Here is a 26,384-nt window from a genome sequence, read left to right on the forward strand (position 1 = left end):
ATTTTACAAATATAAGCAAGTTATTCATTGTTAAACTTAACATTCCTATATAATAATTACTAAAGAAAATTGTGATTTACAAGTTAACGTTAAGAAATATGTTGAATATAATTAGGACTTGAAATATCTATACATTTCTATTTAGTTTTCAAAAATTAAAATACTTTTTGTTGATTGCAAAGAAAGTAGGTAATAACCTCATATTTTGACATTTATATTACATGATTGTAATATAAATGCTAGCTATTAATACAACAACCACCCTGTTCGTCTAGAGTTTCTGTATACACTTTTGCTTCACTAGCGGTACACACTAGGCCTTGGTCGTTGTCGTTGTCGTGAAAAACGTTTTGTTCTAGAAGAGAAATATAGGTACCATTCTTATACAATAAGACAATATAACAAAAATGATCTTACTTTAACCAGTGTCGGCCACCCCTGAAATTTAAGTGCGCTACCCCCTCGAGAAAGTTTTATGTTCACCTCCAAGAGAATAATGTCTGAAAAAACACTGCTTATGATCCAATGACTTTTTTTTTCAAATATTCATGTCTCAATGGTTATAACGAAATGATCAGGTCTCAATAATCATGCCCTATTAACTTTGTCCCAGTGACGATGATCCACTTTTAACATCACCATCGTCTCATAGCACAAATCTCACTGACCATATCTCACTGGCAGTATGTCATTTGGCATATGCTACAGACACTTTTCCAGTTCCCTGATCTAGTAAGTAGGACTCAACATATATGTTTTTAAGCCATGAATTTCTTTACAAAAACATAGACCACATCTACTAGGTATTAATATTACAATCACCCTGATGGTCCAAAACCTTTCCATACACGTGTTTAGTTTCAATTTATATCCACCAGTTGGAAACCCCCTGCCTCTGTTCGTGTCATGTTGTCATCATCATCGTTTTCATCTGAAAGAGACATTTTACCATTCTATTCACCATGTAACAAGGATTAATTTCCTTAATTCAACGATAGAGTTACTTAATTTAGGCATGAATAGGTAACCATGACTATGTGTTGTTTAGAAATATCCATTACACTTTATTTAACGGAGTCAAACCACAATCGACTTTTATTTTTATATACCGTTTAAAGAGAAAAATTGAATCGCGCCCTGCAAATTTTAAAATTTTATCTTTCGCAGAAACCTCTCATGGAGTATTTTCAACAACCCCCCCCCCCCAAAACACACACAGGAACACATACTTTCATTATATATATATATATATATATATATATATATATATATATATATATATATATATATATATATATATATATATATATATATATATATATATATATATATATATATATCGATTAGTGGTTCTTTTCTAAAATATATTTATATAATTTTGTAAGGATCTTTTTTCGTGTTCTGTATCTAATATTTCATGATATAAACACTGCATTAAAATAAAATAAAAATTTAAATGTTTGAAAATGTTACTTGTTTGGTTCTCGCTGTCTTGTATGTTTTCAGATCCTACTCGATTCCTAATGAATGATCGTATTTTGTAACGAAACTTTACCATAAGCACAGCTGCCAGCACCCCAACACAAATACCAGTCCCAATGCCAATCCATTCAGCTAGTCCAAGTGAATTCTTCTCTTCTGAAAGACAAAATTTAATGCATCACTGAATTAATATGAATACAATCAATTGCAGATATGAATGCAAAGTTTTTCTATCAAACGAAATATTTATTTTCATTAAGCTTTCCTAAACTGTTACTTTATAATGCTGACGTAAACACTTGATTTATGTCAACAGTTCAATTTGTAAAGCCAATCTGGAGGCGACCGTGCAGTTCTCCATGAACTCCATTCTTGTTGTTTGTTTCTTCCGATATAAATAATATTAAGAACGAAGAGGAAGAAGAAATAGTACTAACATAAAAACTAAGTTATATAAACAGTTCAATGTAGTACAGTGTAGCTACGTAAAGTAAATTGAAGGAAAAATATAAGCTTTATCTATACATAAATGTAATACGTCATGTTAAATTAAGTACATAAATTATAAAGAAAACATCTTTTTTTAAAGATAAAAAAGACAACCACTGAAATCGATCCTGAATAATCTCAGCATAAATGTACAGAAAAGGACAACTGTAAAAACACTATTTTAATGCCTCATACACAGTGGCGTAGCTATCGTAAAGCTAGCGTAACCATGGCATAGATGCCCACGGCATTTGGAGTCCTCTTTTCCCTTTTAAAAAAGAAAACCTTTTACATTGAAACTCTAATATTTGTTTAATATAAATAATTTTAAAAAGAAAAAGAAAATTCAGTTTCTTTTCTATTGTAGAAATAATTAACAGTTCTAAAAAAAGGCCCCAAGTCCTTTCTTACTTTAAAAGTAGTGGGATTCAGTGGGGGCCGGTTCGAACAGGGCCAATCCGTAATAATATCTCTACAGGCGTTGCCGCATGGTCGTGCGAGCCATTGCGAGAATTAGCCTATAAATAAACTTTAACTTTGACTATTTTGTGAGATCGGCATCCAGCACCAGTAAATCTACATGCATCGCTACAAACCTCAACTAACTGGGAAATTCCCTACCCCATCCCACAGACCTGCACCAGTCTCCAAACTGTCTGCCTTCCACACAAAATTCCATCTTTCTTAACATCCACCGGCGATAGTATTATTTTCAGATATCAAGTTTTCGATGTCAAGCAATGTAATATATAGCTGTATTTTAAAAAATAAATTCTTAAACAATTTTTTTTTATCTTGCTTCATTGATTTAAACTAATTTACCCAATGATTCGACAGAGCCTTTCCCAGTCTTTGACACTTTCCCCTCTATGGTGAAGCCAATTGTTGCCTTCGTTGCCCTGGATGTCACAGATGCTGTTGGGTCAATTTTTGATCTTGTGTTTACTATGTAAATCAGGACAAAGTCTAAACGTTTAACCGACAATGCTTTTAATTCTTTTGTTAATTTTTTATCAATAAAGTGAGGAAATACCCCGTCTTTGGTTGAATTAAAAAATTCAAAATAATAATCAATTTAAAAAGTTTTTTTTAAATAATTAGTAAACAAGCGATTCTTTTTCTATTTTCTAGAAAAAAAACGTGTAAAGCATTTAAATTAGTATTAGAAAATGTAATAAAATTGACATGTTCTAGTAATTGTAGCTTTCTAGACGGTCATTCTTTATCATAACGTTAAAAGTACATTAAATAAAACATTTTAACAAGTTACAAAAGTGAATATATACATATCTATATATAAAATTATCTTCATAGGGACCATTCGAGACACCACGTAAACGCACGCCGTTACTGCTCCGCTCTCTATGCATATAGCTACCACCCCACCCCCACCAGTCTGGTGAGCTGTGGTTACCACTAAATGCTTACAATCGTAGTGCTGGGCAGCTATTAAGGGGAAAATAGTTTAGTTTTTAAACGATTTGAAACTAAGGGGAGGTGATAACAAGTTCATCTTGATCTTTTCATTGTCGCCTGTAAACTGTCGTCTCGGACGGCTGCTTTCAAAGGGGGGGGGGGAGGGGGGGGGGGAAGAGAAGTAGAAAGTGAAAGTCCGGATAATTGTCCTTCACGAGCTACTAATAGTGTTTTAAAGCAACATATTTTCAGTCGCAGCATTAGTAGTGTCGAATTAAAAAATTACGAATTTCTGAAAAATATAAAGTAAAACAACTAAGTAGCACCGTCGCGGTCAGCTCTTATATATAATTTTAAATTTTATATATGGGTCTTCTACGAATATTCCAGAAAGACACTTGGTCGAATGTCATTTACCCCGAAGGCATTTTTCCCGAATTGACACTTGCTCGAATGCTAACAATAAGCAAATGGGGAAAAAGTCTGAACAGACAATTGTCTTAATGGGGCAATTTGTTTTTATCTTGGTGCATTGATTTAAATAGATTTACCCGATGTTTCGCCAGAACCGTTTCCAATCTTTGACACATTTCCATCCGTGGTAAAGTTAATTGTTGCCGTCGTTGCCATGGATTTTACAGATGTTGTTTGGTCAGTTTTAGATGTTGTGGTTGTACCTGCAAATCAGGACAAAGTTAAAACGGTTAACCGAAAGGGTTTTTCATTTTTTCGAATTTATTATCAATAAAGTGAGAAAATATAATGTGTTTAGTTGAATTAAAAAATTCAAACTTAAAATCAATTTGAAAACTACTTTAACAAACAACTAGTAAACAAACGATTCTTATTCTATTTCTTTGGAAAAAACGTGTATGGCATTTATATTTCTATTAAAAAATCTAATAAAATTGATATATACTACTAATTGTATAGACACTTGTCTTAATGGAGCATTTTTTTTATCTTTCTATATTGATTTAAATAAATTTACCCAATGTTTTGCCAGAACCGTTTCCAATCTTTGACACATTTCCGTTAGTGGTAAAGCTTATTGTCGCCGTCGTTGACATGAATGTCACAGATGTTTTTAGGTCAATTTTAGATGGTGTGATTTTATCTGCAAATCAGGACAAAGTTAAACGGTTAACCGAAAATGGGTTTTATTTCTTTTTTGAATTTTATATCAATAAATTAAGAAAATACGCAGTGTTCAGTTGAATTAAAAATTCTAAAAAATAATTAATTTGAATACATTCTTTTAATAACTAGAAAAGATGTGATTCTTTTTTATTTTGTAGAAAGAAAAAACGTGTAAGGCATTTAAATTATTATTAGTAAGTAAAATTGACATTTTAGTAATTACAATTTTCTAGGCAGTCATTCATTATCATAACATTAAAGATACATTAAATAAATTAAATAAAACAGTTTAACATGTTACACAAGTGAATATATATATATATATATATATATATATATATATATATATATATATATATATATATATATATATATATATATATATGATTTACAAGTTTATAAATGGATCTACAAAACTATTCCGGAATTTACACTTGCTCGAATGCAAGAAATAACCGAATGGGGAAAATGTCTGAACCACTTATCGTGATGGGGCAATTTGTTTTTATCTTGCTGCAGTTATTTTTAACAGATATACCCGATGTTTCGTCAGAACCGTTCCCGTTCTTTGAAGCATTTCCCTCTGTGGTTAAGCTAATTGTTGAAGTCGCTGCCATGGATGTCACAGATGGTGTTACTTCAGTTTTAGGTGTTGTGTTTGTATCTGCAAATCAGGACAAAGTTAAAACGGTTAAAAAAAAAGTGTAAGTCATTCAAATTTGTATTAGAAAATATAATTATTGGCTAGGCAGTCATTCTGCACCATAACTTTAAATGTACATTTAACAAAACATTTTGACATGTTAGATTAGTATATATATATATATATATATATATATATATATATATATATATATATATATATATATATATATATATATATATATATATATATATATATATATATATATATATATATATATACATATAAAATTATATATATATATATATATATATATATATATATATACATATAAAATTGTATGTGTGTTTTTGGAATAGCTTTTTTTCTGATCCTAACAAATCTAAATACTTTATTACAAAATTACGATTTTAGAATGCTTCCAATAACTACACTTCTATTATTAAAAATAAATGAAGAAAAAATCATTTAACTCCCTTTCACACCACCATAAACTTGGTTGATGAAGAAAGTCTTAAACTAGAGTCATTGTTCTCTATGTTTGTTTAAAGATGGTGAAGTTAATGACAATGTACGCATCCGTTTTTTAGATGTTGACAGAGGTCACGGTGATCCCCGAAGCGTGATTGCAGTTGTCATGAGCGTCGAGGGCGGTTTCTACAAATTAGGAACGGAACATGGTGTTCTAAAACAACTGTATGCTAGAAGTGAGTTTTCAATTCTTCACGAAAAACTGCTCTTATTGTCGTCAGTTGGCACTGAGGAAAAATCACTACGAACCATCGCATCTTCACAATCATTGACTTGGGGCCAAGGCTACACTCGCTGCAATTGCACAACTATGTGCACAACAAATCGCTGCAAGTGTAACAATAACAAGCTACTATGTAATTCTAAATGCCATAAAAGTTCAACTTGTTGTAACAAATGATGATATTGATAGATTGAGACTATAGTACAATAAAAAAATGAATGTTTCTGTCATTTACTTTAATTAATAATCAATAAAGACTTAATTTCATGATCCTTACGGCATAAAAAAAAAACAAAATTTGCTTATGATCTTCTAATTCGGACTTTGGCCGGTCCACCATGGCCAGTCCGCGGATAGGCCGGCCAAAGGCCGAAATCAAGCAAAGTTTCGGACTTTGACCGACCTATGGGAGGCGATATTGGCCTAATTGTTAAAATGGCGGACTTTGATGGTCACGACGAAAGTGTTGTACTGACATTTAAGTCCAGAAAAAGGAAGAGGTCATGCACAGAAAGAGAAAAAGTAAAGATCTTTCATCATTCAGGAGGAGGAATGATCCCGTCCATTTCGTGTAATCATATTAAAGGATTCTGCAAGGTAAGTTGTAGATAAAACTGTAACTTATCTAACACTAGGCAGGCCTGAGTTTACTTTTTTACTTTCTCGTATATACGAAGTATTGAGAAAGTATTGTAATCGTGCAAAAAAAAAATCGAGATTTTTACAAATCTCGACGTTTTACACCTCACTGATACGGAAAAACATAATTTTGCAATCTTGTCCGTATGTCTGTGTGTGTGTGTGTGTGTGTCTGTGTGTCTGTCCGTGTGTAAACACGATTACTTGAGTACCGTTACAGCTAGGTTGATGAAATTTCATATATAAGTATTATATCAAAATCGTAGATCCGTATCAACTTTTGAGCGATTTCCGACAACCGGAAGTGGTACTTTTTCTACTTTGAATTTTTCAAAAGCCTATAACTTGAGTACTATTTCAGATAGATAAATGATATTTCACATGTAAGTAAAAGATCTAATTCTCTACCTTCTGTAAAATTTTGAGTAATTTACGTTGACTGGAAGTAGTACTTAACGCTACTTCCGATTTCTCAAAAAACTAATGTAAATTTTAAAAGTACTAATAATATTGCGCACTATTATGCGTTTTTTATTTAGCGTTCACTTGGTGTGCAATTAATTTGTCTACGAGATTTTATTCTATTTTTAAAACTTTAAGTATTTAAAATGGATTAAAAATCATTTCTATAGCCCGAGTTCCCATCCCCTGTTATTTTATATAAGAATATTCGAGAAAGTTTAGGGGAGATCACTCCCGGTTTATTTTAAACACGATAGTATTACTAGAATTTAGATATCTAGCTTGATCTTTTATTTGTTGAGTGAAGTTTTGAATGTAAATGTATGAATACCAGTAGGCCTAGGCTACTGTCAGCTCTAGCTTAACATTCCAAAAGTAGAGAGACATTCTAGATCTAATTCTAGTCTCGATTATCTACTCTACTACATATTCTAGATCTAGTATCTAGGCCTACTATTTTTACTAGCTAGACGAAAGTTTTAACAATTCTAGTCAATATTATATCTAAACTTTGATTTATCATCTAGGTTGTATGTCCTCGTTTGTCTAGTCTAGCAATAACTTTAAGCAAGGCAAGGGGCTAGGCCTAGCTACTAGATCTAACTAGTAGTAGAATTTTTAATATAAAATTAAATCTTCCATTGTAGCAAAACATACATTTGTATTATTTATTTCAGGCTCAAGATATAACACCTGATGACCTGGTGAAATGCCATACAGAGTTTTACAGCAAACTGGGACAAAGTGTCACAAGATGCTGCTATAGTAGCTTTGCTTAATGCGGACACCACGAAAAGAGTGAATGATCAGAGGAAAAAAACAAGACACATGACGATCAAATACTTTCTTTGTAGTGATGGAAACAAGCTGCAAGTTTGCCAGTCTTCTTTTTGTTCAGCATTGTGTACGTAAATAGCTTTACCTTCAGTTTGCTATATTGGATTTGCTCGTACTGCAGTTACTGTCAATAAAAAACTGACTATTGTCCAGAGGTTTATCCGATTATGGAAATTCTCTTTTTTCAATGTTATAGTGGAATTATCTTAATAATACATGGTTAATATATCCACTTTTTTAGGGAAAAACTGGGATTCATTCAACACAAAGGAGCCTGGAAAAAAGAACTGTGTAAAGGTGGCTAAAAAGACAGATGTTCTTTGTGTTCTCGAAGCCGTAGGAGTGGAGGAGAGAATAAAGATTTCTTATGAGGCACTGCTATGTGATGCTATTGAGGATGTTGCTCATTCTAACTCTGATGTAGTTTGTCTGAATTATTTATTTTTTCTTGCTTCACTCATTTTTGTTTTCAACCTTTTTTTTCATTTCATACTATTTCTTTTACATTTTATGATTGTAGTATAAACTAATAAACTTTTTTCTTCTTTTAAAACTATTTTATGTTGACTTTTTTAGTTCTTTAGACTTTGTTAACACAGTTCAACAGTAGAAAAGACAAGCTGTACTCTTCAAATTAAAGTCTCTCGTTAGAGACTTGCATCATTTTGAAAATGGTTCAAATAACTGAAATTACTCAATAAAAACACTTTATAGTAACAGAAAAACATGGTACAATTGTAATAAGATGGTAACACTGGGAATATAAGTGGGTTTTAATAAAATAATAAACTAAAATATTGGACATTAGATGTATTATCAGAAAAAAGAATGGATATACAGCGTTTTGTAGCTTAACAAAAGCTGGATATACCTCATTTTGCAACTAAACGCACCAACTAAACGCAAATTTTGGGACCAAAATAAAGCATCTTTTTATACAGGTACATTTCAAAAACCATTCTAGTCCTATTTATATGAGGGTTATGAACCTAAATTGATAAACAGTTTTAGCAAATTGTACAATGGCTTCGTGTAGGAGAAAAATGCGATTTTCTCGAAACCCAAATTTTGGATATATTGCATTTTGAAAATCAAATCTTCATATATATCCTAATATATAAAACGCCATGTGCGCTCTTCTCTCTCTCTCTCTCTCTCTCTCTCTGTCCGCAAAAAATTTTCGCCGGACATCACGTCAGAAACGGCAGCGATATATGGAGAACTTTATACGGACTTTTGTTGAAAATAATATGCTAGATGTTTTAAATGTATAACCACAATTTTATTTAAAGAAGAAAAATAAAAATTAAAGGCGTATTCGAATGTAGAGAAACAGTATTATTTATGCAACCGGAAAAGCATTAATAAATGTGAAAAAGAACGCTAAAAATTGTGACGTCACTATTGCTTATACATTAACTAATGACGTCATCTGCCGTGTTTAAAATAAAAAGAAATGAACTATTTCATTCAAATTTGATTTAGATTTAGAATAAAAAGAAATGAACTATTTCATTCAAATTTGATTTTCGATCTACGTACACTATGAAATGCATACAATACAATTTTTCCGGCCTAAATTCATAAAATTTATTTTATGTATTTGGATTCTAGATCTAGAGATTCTAGATCTAGACTAAATCTAAATCTACGCAATAACTAGATCTAGACGTAGACGCTAAGATCTAAATTTAGACTCTAACTTCTCTAAAATCAATTCCAAAAATACATTTCTATATTAGGACTAAACTTTTTCAAGACTTATTTATTTTATACAAAATCTTTGTTTGGAACTGGCTAATTTGGGATAAAAAAATTAATTTGAAAGAATAGGCATATTCGCGTAAGTTAAGATTTTAAAATACGTGTTTCATTCTTCGTATTTTGTAAGGTGCCTAAATAGCAAAGATGTTAGTGTACATTAAACCACGCAGGTGGTGCGGGTTCGAGACACAACAAGTCAACTTTTATTTTTATTATGCTCGGGCTAAACTTTAAAAAAAAATTCTTTTAGGAATCTAGATCTAGATCTAGATTGTCGGGTGTCCGATAGGGCACTTCCCGGCGCCGCAGGCGCTTCAAATTTGGCAGGATCTTGCCTTGGCGCGACAGAGCACGGGGGCCGGTTGGCCGAAAAGTCTACGATGAGGGGGTAAAAACTGACCTCGACTGACCGGTACCTTATATGAGGTATAAATCGAAAAAAAATGTCCACGGAGGAACCTCTTCATAACTCTTGAGGTCGTAGACCGACCCTCGGGCGAATTAATTAAGCATTCAAATTCTCAATGTTTTCGAAAGCCTAAGCGAAGCTGGGCAGCATGCCTAGTATATATATATATATATATATATATATATATATATATATATATATATATATATATATATATATATATATATATGGTACTACTAAAAATATTTCCGAAAGACACTTGCCCATATGTCATTCACCCCGGGAGCCTTTTTTCCCGAATCGACACTTGCCCGAAAGCAACAAATCCCCGAATGGAGAAAAAAGTATGTATGGACACTTGTCTTAAAGGAGCAATTTTTTTTTTATCTTTCTATATTGATTTAAATAGATTTACCCGATGTTTCGCCAGCATCGTTCCCGATCTTTGAAGCATTTCCCTCTGTGGTTAAGCTAATTGTTGAAGTCGCTGCCATGGATGTCACAGATGGTGTTACTTCAGTTTTAGGTGTTGTGTTTGTATCTGCAAATCAGGACAAAGTTAAAACGGTTAAAAAAAAAGTGTAAGTCATTCAAATTTGTATTAGAAAATATAATTATTGGCTAGGCAGTCATTCTGCACCATAACTTTAAATGTACATTTAACAAAACATTTTGACATGTTAGATTAGTATATATATATAGATATATATATATAGATATATATATATATATATATATATATATATATATATATATATATATATATATATATATATATATATATATACATATACATATAAAATTGTATGTGTGTTTTTGGAATAGCTTTTTTTCTGATCCTAACAAATCTAAATACTTTATTACAAAATTACGATTTTAGAATGCTTCCAATAACTACACTTCTATTATTAAAAACAAATTAAGAAAAAATCATTTAACTCCCTTTCACACCAACATAAAATTGGTTGATGAAGAAAGTCTTAAACTAGAGTCATTGTTCTCTATGTTTGTTTAAAGATGGTGAAGTTAATGACAATGTACGCATCCGTTTTTCAGATGTTGACAGAGGTCACGGTGATCCCCGATGCGTGATTGCAGTTGTCATGAGCATCGAGGGCGGTTTCTACAAATTAGGAACGGAACATGGTGTTCTAAAACAACTGTATGCTAGAAGTGAGTTTTCAATTCTTCACGAAAAACTGCTCTTATTGTCGTCAGTTGGCACTGAGGAAAAATCACTACGAACCATCGCATCTTCACAATCATTGACTGGGGGCCAAGGCTACACTCGCTGCAATTGCACAACTATGTGCACAACAAATCGCTGCAAGTGTAACAATAACAAGCTACTATGTAATTCTAAATGCCATAAAAGTTCAACTTGTTGTAACAAATGATGATATTGATAGATTGAGACTATAGTACAATAAAAAAATGAATGTTTCTGTCATTTACTTTACTTAATAATCAATAAAGACTTAATTTCATGATCCTTACGGCATAAAAAAAACCAAAATTTGCTTATGATCTTCTAATTCGGACTTTGGCCGGTCCACCATGGCCAGTCCGCGGATAGGCCGGCCAAAGGCCGAAATCAAGCAAAGTTTCGGACTTTGAACGACCTATGGGAGGCGATATTGGCCAATGCGCGGATTGGCCGGCCATTCCTAACATTGGCCGACTTCGGGTTTTACCGTAACACACATATATATATATATTTATATATATATATATATGAAGAGTTGATTTTTAAAACGCGATAAGCGCCATTTTTGAAAAAATGAGATAAGGTGCCCATATTGTAAAGCTACTCAGTTACTATTAGGAAAACTTAATTTTAATTTTCACGGCGCAAAATTTTCATTATATTTCTATTTTTGAAAAAAAAACGTTTGGTTTCAAAACGCGGCATTGTCGATTTTATTTAGCGACAAAATGCGGTATCGATTCGGACCAATCCGTGTAAATATTACTATTTATCTGCGCATGCGCATTAAGCATCTCTAAGTGAAACAATTGTTAAAATGGCGGACTTTGATGGTCACGACGAAAGTGTTGTACTGACATTTAAGTCCAGAAAAAGGAAGAGGTCATGCACAGAAAGAGAAAAAGAAAAGATCTTTCGTCATTCAGGAGGAGGAATGATCCCGTCCATTTCGTGTAATCATATTAAAGGATTCTGCAAGGTAAGTTGTAGATAAAACTGTAACTTATCTAACACTAGGCAGGCCTGAGTTTACTTTTTTACTTTCTCGTATATACGAAGTATAGAGAAAGTATTGTAATCGTGCAAAAAAAAATCGAGATTTTTACAAATCTCGACGTTTTACACCTCACTGATACGGAAAAACATAATTTTGCAATCTTGTCCGTATGTCTGTGTGTGTGTGTGTGTGTGTCTGTGTGTCTGTCCGTGTGTAAACACGATTACTTGAGTACCGTAACAGCTAGGTTGATGAAAATTCATATATAAGTATTATATCAAAATCGTAGATCCGTATCAACTTTTGAGCGATTTCCGACAACCGGAAGTGGTACTTTTTCTACTTTGAATTTTTCAAAAGCCTATAACTTGAGTACTATTTCAGATAGATAAATGAAATTTCACACGTAAGTAAAAGATCTAATTCTCTACCTTCTGTAAAATTTTGAGTAATTTACGTTGACTGGAAGTAGTACTTAACGCTACTTCCGATTTCTCAAAAAACTAATGTAAATGTTAAAAGTACTAATAATATTGCGCACTATTATGCGTTTTTTATTTAGCGTTCACTTGGTGTGCAATTAATTTGTCTACGAGATTTTATTCTATTTTTAAAACTTTAAGTATTTAAAATGGATTAAAAATCATTTCTATAGCCCGAGTTCCCATCCCCTGTTATTTTATATAAGAATATTCGAGAAAGTTTAGGGGAGATCACTCCCGGTTTATTTTAAACACGATAGTATTACTAGAATTTAGATATCTAGCTTGTTCTTTTATTTGTTGAGTGAAGTTTTGAATGTAAACGTATGAATACCAGTAGGCCTAGGCTACTGTCAGCTCTAGCTTAACATTCCAAAAGTAGGGAGACATTCTAGATCTAATTCTAGTCTCGATTATCTACTCTACTACATATTCTAGATCTAGTATCTAGGCCTACTATTTTTACTAGCTAGACGAAAGTTTTAACAATTCTAGTCAATATTATATCTAAACTTTGATTTATCATCTAGGTTGTATGTCCTCGTTTGTCTAGTCTAGCAATAACTTTAAGCAAGGCAAGGGGCTAGGCCTAGCTACTAGATCTAACTAGTAGTAGAATTTTTAATATAAAATTAAATCTTCCATTGTAGCAAAACATACATTTGTATTATTTATTTCAGGCTCAAGATATAACACCTGATGACCTGGTGAAATGCCATACAGAGTTTTACAGCAAACTGGGACAAAGTGTCACAAGATGCTGCTATAGTAGCTTTGCTTAATGCGGACACCACGAAAAGAGTGAATGATCAGAGGAAAAAAACAAGACACATGACGATCAAATACTTTCTTTGTAGTGATGGAAACAAGCTGCAAGTTTGCCAGTCTTCTTTTTGTTCAGCATTGTGTACGTAAATAGCTTTACCTTCAGTTTGCTATATTGGATTTGCTCGTACTGCAGTTACTGTCAATAAAAAACTGACTATTGTCCAGAGGTTTATCCGATTATGGAAATTCTCTTTTTTCAATGTTATAGTGGAATTATCTTAATAATACATGGTTAATATATCCACTTTTTTAGGGAAAAACTGGGATTCATTCAACACAAAGGAGCCTGGAAAAAAGAACTGTGTAAAGGTGGCTAAAAAGACAGATGTTCTTTGTGTTCTCGAAGCCGTAGGAGTGGAGGAGAGAATAAAGATTTCTTATGAGGCACTGCTATGTGATGCTATTGAGGATGTTGCTCATTCTAACTCTGATGTAGTTTGTCTGAATTATTTATTTTTTCTTGCTTCACTCATTTTTGTTTTCAACCTTTTTTTTTCATTTCATACTATTTCTTTTACATTTTATGATTGTAGTATAAACTAATAAACTTTTTTCTTCTTTTAAAACTATTTTATGTTGACTTTTTTAGTTCTTTAGACTTTGTTAACACAGTTCAACAGTAGAAAAGACAAGCTGTACTCTTCAAATTAAAGTCTCTCGTTAGAGACTTGCATCATTTTGAAAATGGTTCAAATAACTGAAATTACTCAATAAAAACACTTTATAGTAACAGAAAAACATGGTACAATTGTAATAAGATGGTAACACTGGGAATATAAGTGGGTTTTAATAAAATAATAAACTAAAATATTGGACATTAGATGTATTATCAGAAAAAAGAATGGATATACAGCGTTTTGTAGCTTAACAAAAGCTGGATATACCTCATTTTGCAACTAAACGCACCAACTAAACGCAAATTTTGGGACCAAAATAAAGCATCTTTTTATACAGGTACATTTCAAAAACCATTCTAGTCCTATTTATATGAGGGTTATGAACCTAAATTGATAAACAGTTTTAGCAAATTGTACAATGGCTTCGTGTAGGAGAAAAATGCGATTTTCTCGAAACCCAAATTTTGGATATATTGCATTTTGAAAATCAAATCTTCATATATATCCTAATATATAAAACGCCATGTGCGCTCTTCTCTCTCTCTCTCTCTCTCTCTCTGTCCGCAAAAAATTTTCGCCGGACATCACGTTAGAAACGGCAGCGATATATGGAGAACTTTATACGGACTTTTGTTGAAAATAATATGCTAGATGTTTTAAATGTATAACCACAATTTTATTTAAAGAAGAAAAATAAAAATTAAAGGCGTATTCGAATGTAGAGAAACAGTATTATTTATGCAACCGGAAAAGCATTAATAAATGTGAAAAAGAACGCTTAAAATTGTGACGTCACTATTGCTTATACATTAACTAATGACGTCATCTGCCGTGTTTAGAATAAAAAGAAATGAACTATTTCATTCAAATTTGATTTAGATTTAGAATAAAAAGAAATGAACTATTTCATTCAAATTTGATTTAGATCTACGTACACTATGAAATGCATACAATACAATTTTTCCGGCCTAAATTCATAAAATTTATTTTATGTATTTGGATTCTAGATCTAGAGATTCTAGATCTAGACTAAATCTAAATCTACGCAATAACTAGATCTAGACGTAGACGCTAAGATCTAAATTTAGACTCTAACTTCTCTAAAATCAATTCCAAAAATACATTTCTATATTAGGACTAAACTTTTTCAAGACTTATTTATTTTATACAAAATCTTTGTTTGGAACTGGCTAATTTGGGATAAAAAAATTAATTTGAAAGAATAGGCATATTCGCGTAAGTTAAGATTTTAAAATACGTGTTTCATTCTTCGTATTTGGTAAGGTGCCTAAATAGCGAAGATGTTAGTGTACATTAAACCACGCAGGTGGTGCGGGTTCGAGACACAACAAGTCAACTTTTATTTTTATTATGCTCGGGCTAAACTTAAAAAAAAATTCATTTAGGAATCTAGATCTAGATCTAGATTGTCGGGTGTCCGATAGGGCACTTCACGGCGCCGCAGGCGCTTCAAATTTGGCAGGATCTTGCCTTGGCGCGACAGAGCACGGGGGCCGGTTGGCCGAAAAGTCTACGATGAGGGGGTAAAAACTGACCTCGACTGACCGGTACCTTATATGAGGTATAAATCGAAAAAAAATGTCCACGGAGGAACCTCTTCATAACTCTTGAGGTCGTAGACCGACCCTCGGGCGAATTAATTAAGCATTCAAATTCTCAATGTTTTCGAAAGCCTAAGCGAAGCTGGGCAGCATGCCTAGTATATATATATATATATATATATATATATATATATATATATATATATATATATATATATATATATATATATATATATATATATATATGGTACTACTAAAAATATTTCCGAAAGACACTTGCCCATATGTCATTCACCCCGGGAGCCTTTTTTCCCGAATCGACACTTGCCCGAAAGCAACAAATCCCCGAATGGAGAAAAAAGTATGTATGGACACTTGTCTTAAAGGAGCAATTTTTTTTTTATCTTTCTATATTGATTTAAATAGATTTACCCGATGTTTCGCCAGCATCGTTCCCGATCTTTGAAGCATTTCCCTCTGTGGTTAAGCTAATTGTTGAAGTCGCTGCCATGGATGTCACAGATGGTGTTACTTCAGTTTTAGGTGTTGTGTTTGTATCTGCAAATCAGGACAAAGTTAAAACGGTTAAAAAAAAAGTGTAAGTCATTCAAATTTGTATTAGAAAATATAATTATTGGCTAGGCAGTCATTCTGCACCATAACTTTAAATGTACATTTAACAAAACATTTTGACATGTTAGATTAGTATATATATATAGATATATATATATATAGATATATATATATATATATATATATATATATATATATATATATATATATATATATATATATATATATATATATACATATACATATAAAATTGTATGTGTGTTTTTGGAATAGCTTTTTTTCTGATCCTAACAAATCTAAATACTTTATTACAAAATTACGATTTTAGAATGCTTCCAATAACTACACTTCTATTACTAAAAACAAATTAAGAAAAAATCATTTAACTCCCTTTCACACCAACATAAAATTGGTTGATGCAGAAAGTCTTAAACTAGAGTCATTGTTCTCTATGTTTGTTTAAAGATGGTGAAGTTAATGACAATGTACGCATCCGTTTTTCAGATGTTGACAGAGGTCACGGTGATCCCCGATGCGTGATTGCAGTTGTCATGAGCATCGAGGGCGGTTTCTACAAATTAGGAACGGAACATGGTGTTCTAAAACAACTGTATGCTAGAAGTGAGTTTTCAATTCTTCACGAAAAACTGCTCTTATTGTCGTCAGTTGGCACTGAGGAAAAATCACTTCGAACCATCGCATCTTCACAATCATTGACTGGGGTCCAAGGCTGCACTCGCTGCAATTGCACAACTAAGTGCACAACAAATCGCTGCAAGTGTAACAATAACAAGCTACTATGTAATTCTAAATGCCATAAAAGTTCAACTTGTTGTAACAAATGATGATATTGATCGATTGAGACTATAGTACAATAAAAAAAATGAATGTTTCTGTCATTTACTTTAATTAATAATCAATAAAGACTTAATTTCATGATCCTTACAACATAAAAAAAAAACAAAATTTGCTCATGATCTTCTAATTCGGACTTTGGCCGGTCGTCCCTAGCCAGATGATCTTCTAATTAAGACTTTGGCCGGTCCACAATGGCCAGTCCGCAGATTGGCCGGCCAAAGGCCGAAATCAAGCAAAGTTTCGGACTTTGACCGACGTATGGGAGGCGATATTGGCCAATGCGCGGATTGGCCGGCCATTCCTAACATTGGCCGACTTCGGGTTTACCGAAACATATATATATATATATATATATATATATATATATATATATATATATATATATATGTAACGAGACTATTTGCCTGTAGTGCCAAATGTTAACGAGTTCTGCTCGACAACGCCAAATGTTACCGAGTCTAACCACTCATTCTACACAACATCGACCACAGTATAGATACTCGAAGATGCAGGTTCGCTATTGATCCTTTTATTACATGAATCAAAGAAATGCTTCACAATAATATAATGAATCAAAAGGAATGCTTCACAATAATAGTCTGAATCAACTGACCCCCAACAGTCCTCACTAGTCTTCACATAACTGAATGCACATGTCTATCGTCCTTCTTAACACAATACGGCTAACCCGTTCAATAACCAACTTGATACTGCCACACTGACTGACTGATCGAGAGAGAGAGACCGAGCTCAGCCGTCGCCTTCCTATATATCCCCTTCGTATTCGTAATCGTATTCGGTTCTATCATAATCGTAATCGTAATCGATTCTAATCGTTGCATCAGAATGTTAATTACGCCGCTTCTGTCGTACAGTCCGATTTAATAAGCCATCTGCATCCTGTCACATCAAAGTTGACAGACCGTATTGCGTTCTTATCGTATCGCTTCCCAAGATACTACGCCTTGGCTTTCTGATCGTTATCAGCCAACACCTGCGTTATTGCATCAGTCGTGTCAAAGTTGACAGCGCTGTACTGCGTTCTTATGTCTCTGGTAACTTCCCCTAGTTACATCCACCCCTGCCTTTTTTTGTGTGTTATCAACCACAAACAACGCTTGGCAGGTGCAGTCCTTCAAAGTCAATCGCACCACCGTAAAAAAAAAATTTATTGTTCCACTCACTGTCAATGTCGTCACATTCGTATAAGATTGACCGTTATCCCTATTTCACATATCAAATGTGTCTACATCATCTTCCTCAGACACAAAACAGTTCTTGAATTCACATCCACCTTTTTTCGTTTGGTGCCTTCACCAGTTCACTTGTATGACTTTTTGAACAGTCTGTTCTCATACCAGCGCGACCATGAAAGAATTGATGGTTGCTGACAAAAAATTTCGTATTCTTTCTGTTTCTCAAACTTCTCCGCGGACCACTTATCTGATGGTCTACTGTCTCTCTGCTTCTGGGAGGAACGGGATCCTCTTCGTTGCCGTTATCCTCCACTTGTGTATCGCTGTTGTTCTGTTGATGGTGACATGGTTCCGGGATGGGTATGTGAATTTCCGTTATAGTTTCCGGTTCCCTAATTGTCTTGGGTTTCCTTGTGTGTAACTGCTCTTCTTGACTATGACAATATTTCTTTAATTGAGCAATATTCGCCCACCGATCCGGTTTGGTGTGATCGATGGGTCTTATCTTAAAGGGGCCACCTGCTACTTTAGGCATCTCCACGACTTGCCATATCTCCTGTCCCCAGAGGTCGTGGATTTTGTTTCTGCCTAACGGGTGGCTACGCAGTAATACCCTGTCGTTCAGTTTGAGTGGCGGGTCCTTTGTCTGTACCGGCGGTTCCCTTCGCCGTGCTTCATGTTCTAGTCTTTCCTGTACTACCTTGTACATTTCCCAAATTCGTCTCATATGTTCATTCACATATTCCAGTGCAGTGTATGAGCCAGTCATACTTTCCTTTTTCCCTAGGAACAAGTCAAGAGGGAGTCGAGCCTCCCGTCCGAACAGCAACATGTGTGGCGAAAAGCCGGTTGTGGCATGGGGGGTGCAGTTGTATAGATATACCAACTCCGGGAGAAAATCAGGCCAACGTTTTTTCTGTTCAGGTTCTAGAGTACGCAGCAAATCATGCATGCTGCGGTTGAACCACTCGCACTGTCCGTTTCCTTTCGGATAAAATGTGGTTGTTCTAGATTTGTTGATCCCGTAGTGGCTGCACAGTTGGTTAATTACTTCTGACTCGAAGGCCCTTCCTTGGTCAGAGTGTAATTGTCTTGGTATGCCATATTTGATGAACCAATGTTCTATTAAGACCTTTGCCACTGTTTTGGCAGTCTGATCTCGTGTGGGCACCGCAACAGTCCATTTGGTGAATACATCAGTCATTACCAACACATGTTCCGTCCCATCCGATGATTGCTCCAACGACGTAAAGTCCATAGCCACAATCTCTAGTGGTTTTGTCGCCAGTAAGTGTCCTGATGGCTGTCTCATTTTGACAACTGGCATTTTCGCATGCTGACACCTAACACAAACCTCACAATGGCGTTTGACCTCCATTTCCATATTGGGCCAGTAACACCTCCGTCGTAATATTTTGTGCGTCCTGTCCTGACCCTGGTGTCCTGCCCTGTCATGTGCCAACCTTAGCACTTCTTCTCGTAATTGTCCAGGCACCACCACCTGGTGTATTGTCCCATCAATTTGGTCATGAATTCTCCGCATGAGAACACCATCCTTTATACTGAGACGGTCCCACTGACACAGTATTTTCTTTGTTTCTCGACCAAATTGTTCTCTTTCCCTTCTTCCTGGGAATTTTTGTTCCTGGACGTGTTTCAACAGCGGCTGTAAGCCACTATCCGTTCTCTGGGCATCTCTTATCTCTTTATTATTAAGGCAATTAAAATCACTAATGTCCATATGTCCGGGCTCTGTGGATATGTGCTCCACCCCGGTCTGTCCGTTTTGCATCACTTGCACCCCGTGAGGGATATCTGTTGACGCTCTGACCCCACATATTCCTGTCAGCGTTTCTTCCTCATCGCCCGGTCTCTCGTACGGATTCCTTGATAAAGCGTCCGCATTGCCATTGGACCGCCCCGGGCGATATTTTATCTCCAGGTCAAAGAGTGCCAATTCTGCTGCCCATCGCTGTTCGATGGATCCCAACTTTGCTGTCTTTAGGTGACTCAAGGGGTTATTGTCAGTGTATACCACACATTTAGCACCTAATAGATAGTCCCTGAATTTTTCAGTCACAGCCCATTTTAATGTCAAAAGTTCTAGTTTCATGGCGCTGTAATTTGTCATGTTCTTCTCTGATTCCTTCAGAGCTCGACTGGCATACGCAATAACCCTGAAACCTTGCTTTTGTTGTTGTGATAGCACAGCTCCCAGACCTTTAGAGCTGGCGTCAATTTCTAGCCGAAATGGTTTGTCAAAGTCCGCGTATCCTAATATCGGCGTCTCTGTCAAAGCCTTTTTCAAGAGCTTAAACGAGTTCAGGCATTCATCAGTCCATAATTCACCTATCAGTTGTGTTTTGCCTTTCTTTTTCTCCTTACTGTGTTTCTTTGTCATTTTGTTTACCAAGTCATGCAACGGTGCGGCAATTTTTGCAAAACCAGGTACAAATTTTCTATAATAGGAAGCAAAGCCCAAGAATGATCTGACCTCTACTGTAGTTGTTGGCTGTTTCCATTCTTTAACAGCTGCAATTTTATCTGGGTCAGTGGCGATGCCATCCGACGAAATCACATAACCCAAAAAACGTACCGATTTCAGACCGAAGCCGCATTTGTCTGGGTTCAGCTTTACTCCTATCTCCCTAAGACGGAGAAACACTTGTTCTAATCTTTTTAGATGGTCCTCCCAAGTTTTTGAGTAAACTAGTATATCATCCAAGTACACCAACATTATTTGAAATAGAAAGTCACTCATAGCACTCTGCATTACTCGCTGGAATGTAGCAGGCGCATTAGTTAGACCAAACGGCATACGGGTCCACTCGTACAGTCCCAGTGGAGAAATAAATGCAGTCTTATGTTGATCGTTGGGGTGCATGGCCACTTGGTGGTAGCCGCTAGCCAAATCCAAGGTAGAAAAAAATCTTGCTCCCCCCAACGCATCAAGACATTCATCAATACGAGGCAAGGGGAATGCATCCCTTCTTGTGATATTGTTCAATTTCCGGTAATCACAACACAGTCTTATCTCCCCTGACTTCTTTTTTACCACTACTATCGGTGCCGCATACGGGCTAGTGCTGGTTGTAATAATTCCCTTTTTTAGTAAATCGTTCAGGTGTGCTTTCACCGCCGAGTAGTGACTTGGCGGTAATCTTCGATAAGGTTGCGCCACAGGCCTGTCCTGTAGTAAGGGTATCTGGTGTTTTATTACTTCCGTGTAACCCAAATCACCCTCGTACGAGGCAAATATATCCCTGTACTTATTCAGCAATTCATTTAGTTTTGGGTCCTCAGTTTCCGGGAATGTATATGATCGGCCATCCTCTTTCTTCACCTCGGCCGTCACATTGACCGACCTAATTGTTACTTCATTACTGCTGGTATTGCTCAGTTCGATGCACTGTGCCGACCTTAGTACCTCGACGTTCTGTGGTACTCCTACCAGAGTATTAGGCGGTATAAAAATTTCCTCATCCAAAACATTTGCCACTAATCCTTGAACTAGTCCATTTTCCGCTGATGTGTATGTCCGCAGTAACACGACGCCTGCCCTCAGTGCGGCGCCACATGGTTCTATCATCACATCACCATTCACGCTTCTATCACCAATTTGTAATGTGATTGCCTTGACCGTGTTTGCCGGGACTGATATCCTTCCTCTGGTCTTGGCAAACCTGGCCAACTTGGATCCCCGACCTGGTGTGGTCGATCCGACAATATTTGTAAGAAATTCTGGCAACTGGCCAAGAATATTCATGCCCAACAGGCAAGGTATATTTGACACATTTGTCTCTAGGTTGTGTTTCGTAACGAACACCCCAACCTGCTTCAACCTATGTCCCGCCACCACGACATCCGCCAGAAAATAACCACAGTATGGAATGGTTAGTCCATTAGCTGCCGTCAGGCGCATGCATGTGTCAGGCCTCAACCTATGGTCTTTTCCTTTCATCCATTTGGTGTAAAAATTTTCCGTAATTGTCGTCACCTGGGAGCCTGTATCCACAATTGCCTTCACCGCGATGTCCCCAATCGTAATCACCATTTCGGGACAGACTCCCATCATTTTGTTTCTTGGGCCATAACCTCGCCCCTCTGTAGCCTGGCCCTGCCTTACAGAGGACGACCGTTTCCCTGACAGTACCGTGCCATATGTCCGGGTTGTGAACAGGACAAGCAAATTGGTCGACCGTCAGCCGTCCACCGGAGCGATGGACCGGCGGGTCGCGGCCGTCCAACCTGTCTCTGTTTTGTCCCGTTCTTTTCCTGATTCTCAGCTGTTGACCTGCTTTCTAACCTCTCCAATCGTTGGTCAACCTTATCCAGGTGGGCCAACAGTCGAGCCATCATGGTTTCCACCGTGCCGGTCCCTGTGGATGGGGATTGTTTATGTTCCGGCACAGAGACTTTGTCCACCGAACAGTTCGATTGGTCCTCATCCTCGGACCTGCGGATCGCTGAGTTCCTGACCTGAAAGAAGGTCAACTGCGGGTCTTTTTGGACCTCCTCTTTCAACTCTCTCCTTAAGATCGGGGTTGCTAGCCCCTCGATGAAATGGTCCCTCAGTAGGCGTACATCAATGTCAGGTGTTTTGCCCTTTACCGAATCAAAGGCCCTGTTCATTCGGTGTGAATACTCCATCACACTCTCCGCCATTCTCTGCTTTAAGCCTACGAACCCCGATAGCAGTTGCGATCCCGACCGTCTCTCCCCAAAGGTCTCCATAATTAGATCCAGCACCTTATCTGGATCTGATTGGATGGTTTTATCGTGGCATTTGACCTCTGCCCTAACCGTCTCTCCTATACTGCCCATCAGCAGTCTTAATCTTTCCTCTGGTGACATGTGTCTCGAGGCCCAGGCCGCTTTGACCTCTTCACTGAACCTGTTGGTTAAAGCTGGATCACCGTCCCCGTAAAATTTGTTAATGTGGGACTCTCTGGGCAGGACCACAATATGGGTCTGCTTCTCGTCCAGAGTAGACATTTTATTCCTTGAGTAAAAAAAAAGAGTTCTTTCTTACCGTGTGTGTATGAAAAATTTTCCTCGTTCCTCAATTTTCACTGTTCCTGAATGTTCGAATTCACACACACACGAAACACAGTTATGAACAAGGTTGACTATGGGTGCCTCAAGCGGCAAGTCTCGTTGAATTCATCCTGTCCGCAGCACCAAATGTAACGAGACTATTTGCCTGTAGTGCCAAATGTTAACGAGTTCTGCTCGACAACGCCAAATGTTACCGAGTCTAACCACTCATTCTACACAACATCGACCACAGTATAGATACTCGAAGATGCAGGTTCGCTATTGATCCTTTTATTACATGAATCAAAGAAATGCTTCACAATAATATAATGAATCAAAAGGAATGCTTCACAATAATAGTCTGAATCAACTGACCCCCAACAGTCCTCACTAGTCTTCACATAACTGAATGCACATGTCTATCGTCCTTCTTAACACAATACGGCTAACCCGTTCAATAACCAACTTGATACTGCCACACTGACTGACTGATCGAGAGAGAGAGACCGAGCTCAGCCGTCGCCTTCCTATATATCCCCTTCGTATTCGTAATCGTATTCGGTTCTATCATAATCGTAATCGTAATCGATTCTAATCGTTGCATCAGAATGTTAATTACGCCGCTTCTGTCGTACAGTCCGATTTAATAAGCCATCTGCATCCTGTCACATCAAAGTTGACAGACCGTTTTGCGTTCTTATCGTATCGCTTCCCAAGATACTACGCCTTGGCTTTCTGATCGTTATCAGCCAACACCTGCGTTATTGCATCAGTCGTGTCAAAGTTGACAGCGCTGTACTGCGTTCTTATGTCTCTGGTAACTTCCCCTAGTTACATATATATATATATATATATATATATATATATATGGGACTACTAAAAATATTTCCGAAAGACACTTGCCCATATGTCATTCACCCCGGGAGCCTTTTTTCCCGAATCGACACTTGCCCGAATGCAACAAATCCCCGAATGGGGAAAAAGTATGTATATATATATATATATATATATATATATATATATATATATATATATATATATATATATATATATATATATATATATATATATATATATATATATATATATATATATATATATATATGATTTACAAGTTTATAAATGGATCTACAAAACTATTCCGGAATTTACACTTGCTCGAATGCAAGAAATAACCGAATGGGGAAAATGTCTGAACCACTTATCGTGATGGGGCAATTTGTTTTTATCTTGCTGCAGTTATTTTTAACAGATATACCCGATGTTTCGTCAGAACCGTTCGCGATCTTTGAAGCATTTCCCTCTGTGGTTAAGCTAATTGTTGAAGTCGCTGCCATGGATGTCACAGATGGTGTTACTTCAGTTTTAGATGTTGTGTTTGTATCTGCAAATCAGAACAAAGTGAAAACGGTTAGAAAAAAAAAGTGTAAGTCATTCAAATTTGTATTAGAAAATATAATTATTGGCTAGACAGTCATTCTGCACCATAACTTTAAATGTACATTTAACAAAACATTTTGACATGTTAGATTAGTATATATATATATATATATATATATATATATATATATATATATATATATATATATATATACAGAAAACCTGACAAAAGCTGAGTCTGTAAAGATAAAATCTGTGGTAAAGGTCCTAGGTAAAGGGAAGATGAGACCTGGTGTAGCATTTCGTTTATTTTTGCTAATGTTTATGAGTGAAATTATACATTAATTATACATGCACGCTCGAGCACACCAACTTTTAATCACAGTTATCTCTGGTAAAGACGACTTACACTCACATCTCACGTGACACACTAAACACTATAATCACAGATTGTATGTACCCTCGCAGTCTATAGCTGCAGTCAATCAGCGGAATAAAAAAAAATCTCCCTTGAAAAAAAAACTTTTAAGGGAATAATCTTTTATCATATTCAAAAAAAAAAAAAAACAGATATGAAATGAACAATTAAAAAGTAAAAGAATAAATTTAATTTGTTGTAATCTTAATAAAACTATGACTGAAAATAAAAGCCTGAGCGCTGATTGATTAAATTTAAACATAGGTCTTATATTATGTTGTAGAACTTAAATCTGTCAATGAATTTCATATTGAGAAAAATCATTTTCAATAAGTGAGCGCCAAGGTTTTGATTTTTAGTCACATCAGCATATAGCTTTATTAAGGTTACACCAAATTATTTTTTGTTACATTTTAGTGCATTTTATTTTCTCGTATATACGACGAAGTATAGAGAAAGTCGTGTAATCGTGCAAAACAAATCGAGATTTTTGCAAATCTCGACGTTTGAGGGCTTCCTGAGTCGGAAAAACATAATTTTGCAATGTTGTCCGTTTGTCTGTGTGTGTGTGTATGTGTCAGAGGCGTAGCGATGGGGGGGGGGGGGGAGGGGCAGGGGGGTACATATGTCCCCGGGCGCCGACCCAGGGGACGCCAAAAGGGGTTGTAAAAACAAATTAACATGTCATTTTAGCTGCAGTTTGAGGGGGGGGGGGGGTGTGCAAATTGAAAGTTTGAGGGGGGGGGGGCTGCAAATCGAAAATGTTGAGGGGGGGGGGTGCAAATCGAAAGTTTTAGGGGTGTAAGTGCAAATTTAAAAAATTTGCTCCCCGGGCGCCGTGAAGGGTCGCTACGCCTCTGGTATGTGTGTCTGTGTGTCTGTGTGCGTGTGTAAACATGATAACTTGAGTAACGTTAGAGCTTGGTTGATAAAGTTTCATATATAAGTATTACATCAAAATCATGGATTTGTATCAACTTTTGAGCGATTTCCAATAACTGGAATTGGAACCTTTTCTACTTTGAATTTTTCAAAACCCTATAACTTGTGTTCTATTTCAGATAAATAAATGAAATTTCACACGTAATTTAAAGTTCTAATTCTCTGCCTTCTTGCAAATTGTGAGAACTTTTTGTCGACCGGAAGTAGTAATTTATCTTATTTCCGATTTCTCAAAGAAATGCATGTGAATTT

The 26,384-nt window shown here is 35.8% G+C and overlaps 1 protein-coding gene across 1 annotated transcript; it reads right to left on the bottom strand.

The window, feature by feature from the left end:
• LOC131949914 (uncharacterized) lies at nucleotides 1-24,732 on the bottom strand. The gene is made up of 10 exons (XM_059311879.1): nucleotides 24,651-24,732; nucleotides 16,161-16,286; nucleotides 10,451-10,576; nucleotides 5,066-5,191; nucleotides 4,379-4,504; nucleotides 3,939-4,064; nucleotides 2,794-2,916; nucleotides 1,474-1,638; nucleotides 823-931; nucleotides 1-355 (listed from the first exon to the last, which is right to left on the bottom strand). The coding sequence occupies exons 1-9, from the start codon at nucleotides 24,727-24,729 to the stop codon at nucleotides 861-863; spliced, it is 1,068 nt and encodes a 355-aa protein (XP_059167862.1). The 5' UTR covers nucleotides 24,730-24,732; the 3' UTR covers nucleotides 1-355; nucleotides 823-860.
• Between the last annotated feature and the right edge of the window lie 1,652 nt (nucleotides 24,733-26,384).

Source organism: Physella acuta, unplaced genomic scaffold, assembly GCF_028476545.2.
Source record: "Physella acuta isolate Inbredline_101_S28 unplaced genomic scaffold, ASM2847654v3 ptg000720l, whole genome shotgun sequence".
In the NCBI taxonomy this organism is placed as follows: Eukaryota; Metazoa; Mollusca; class Gastropoda; family Physidae; genus Physella; species Physella acuta.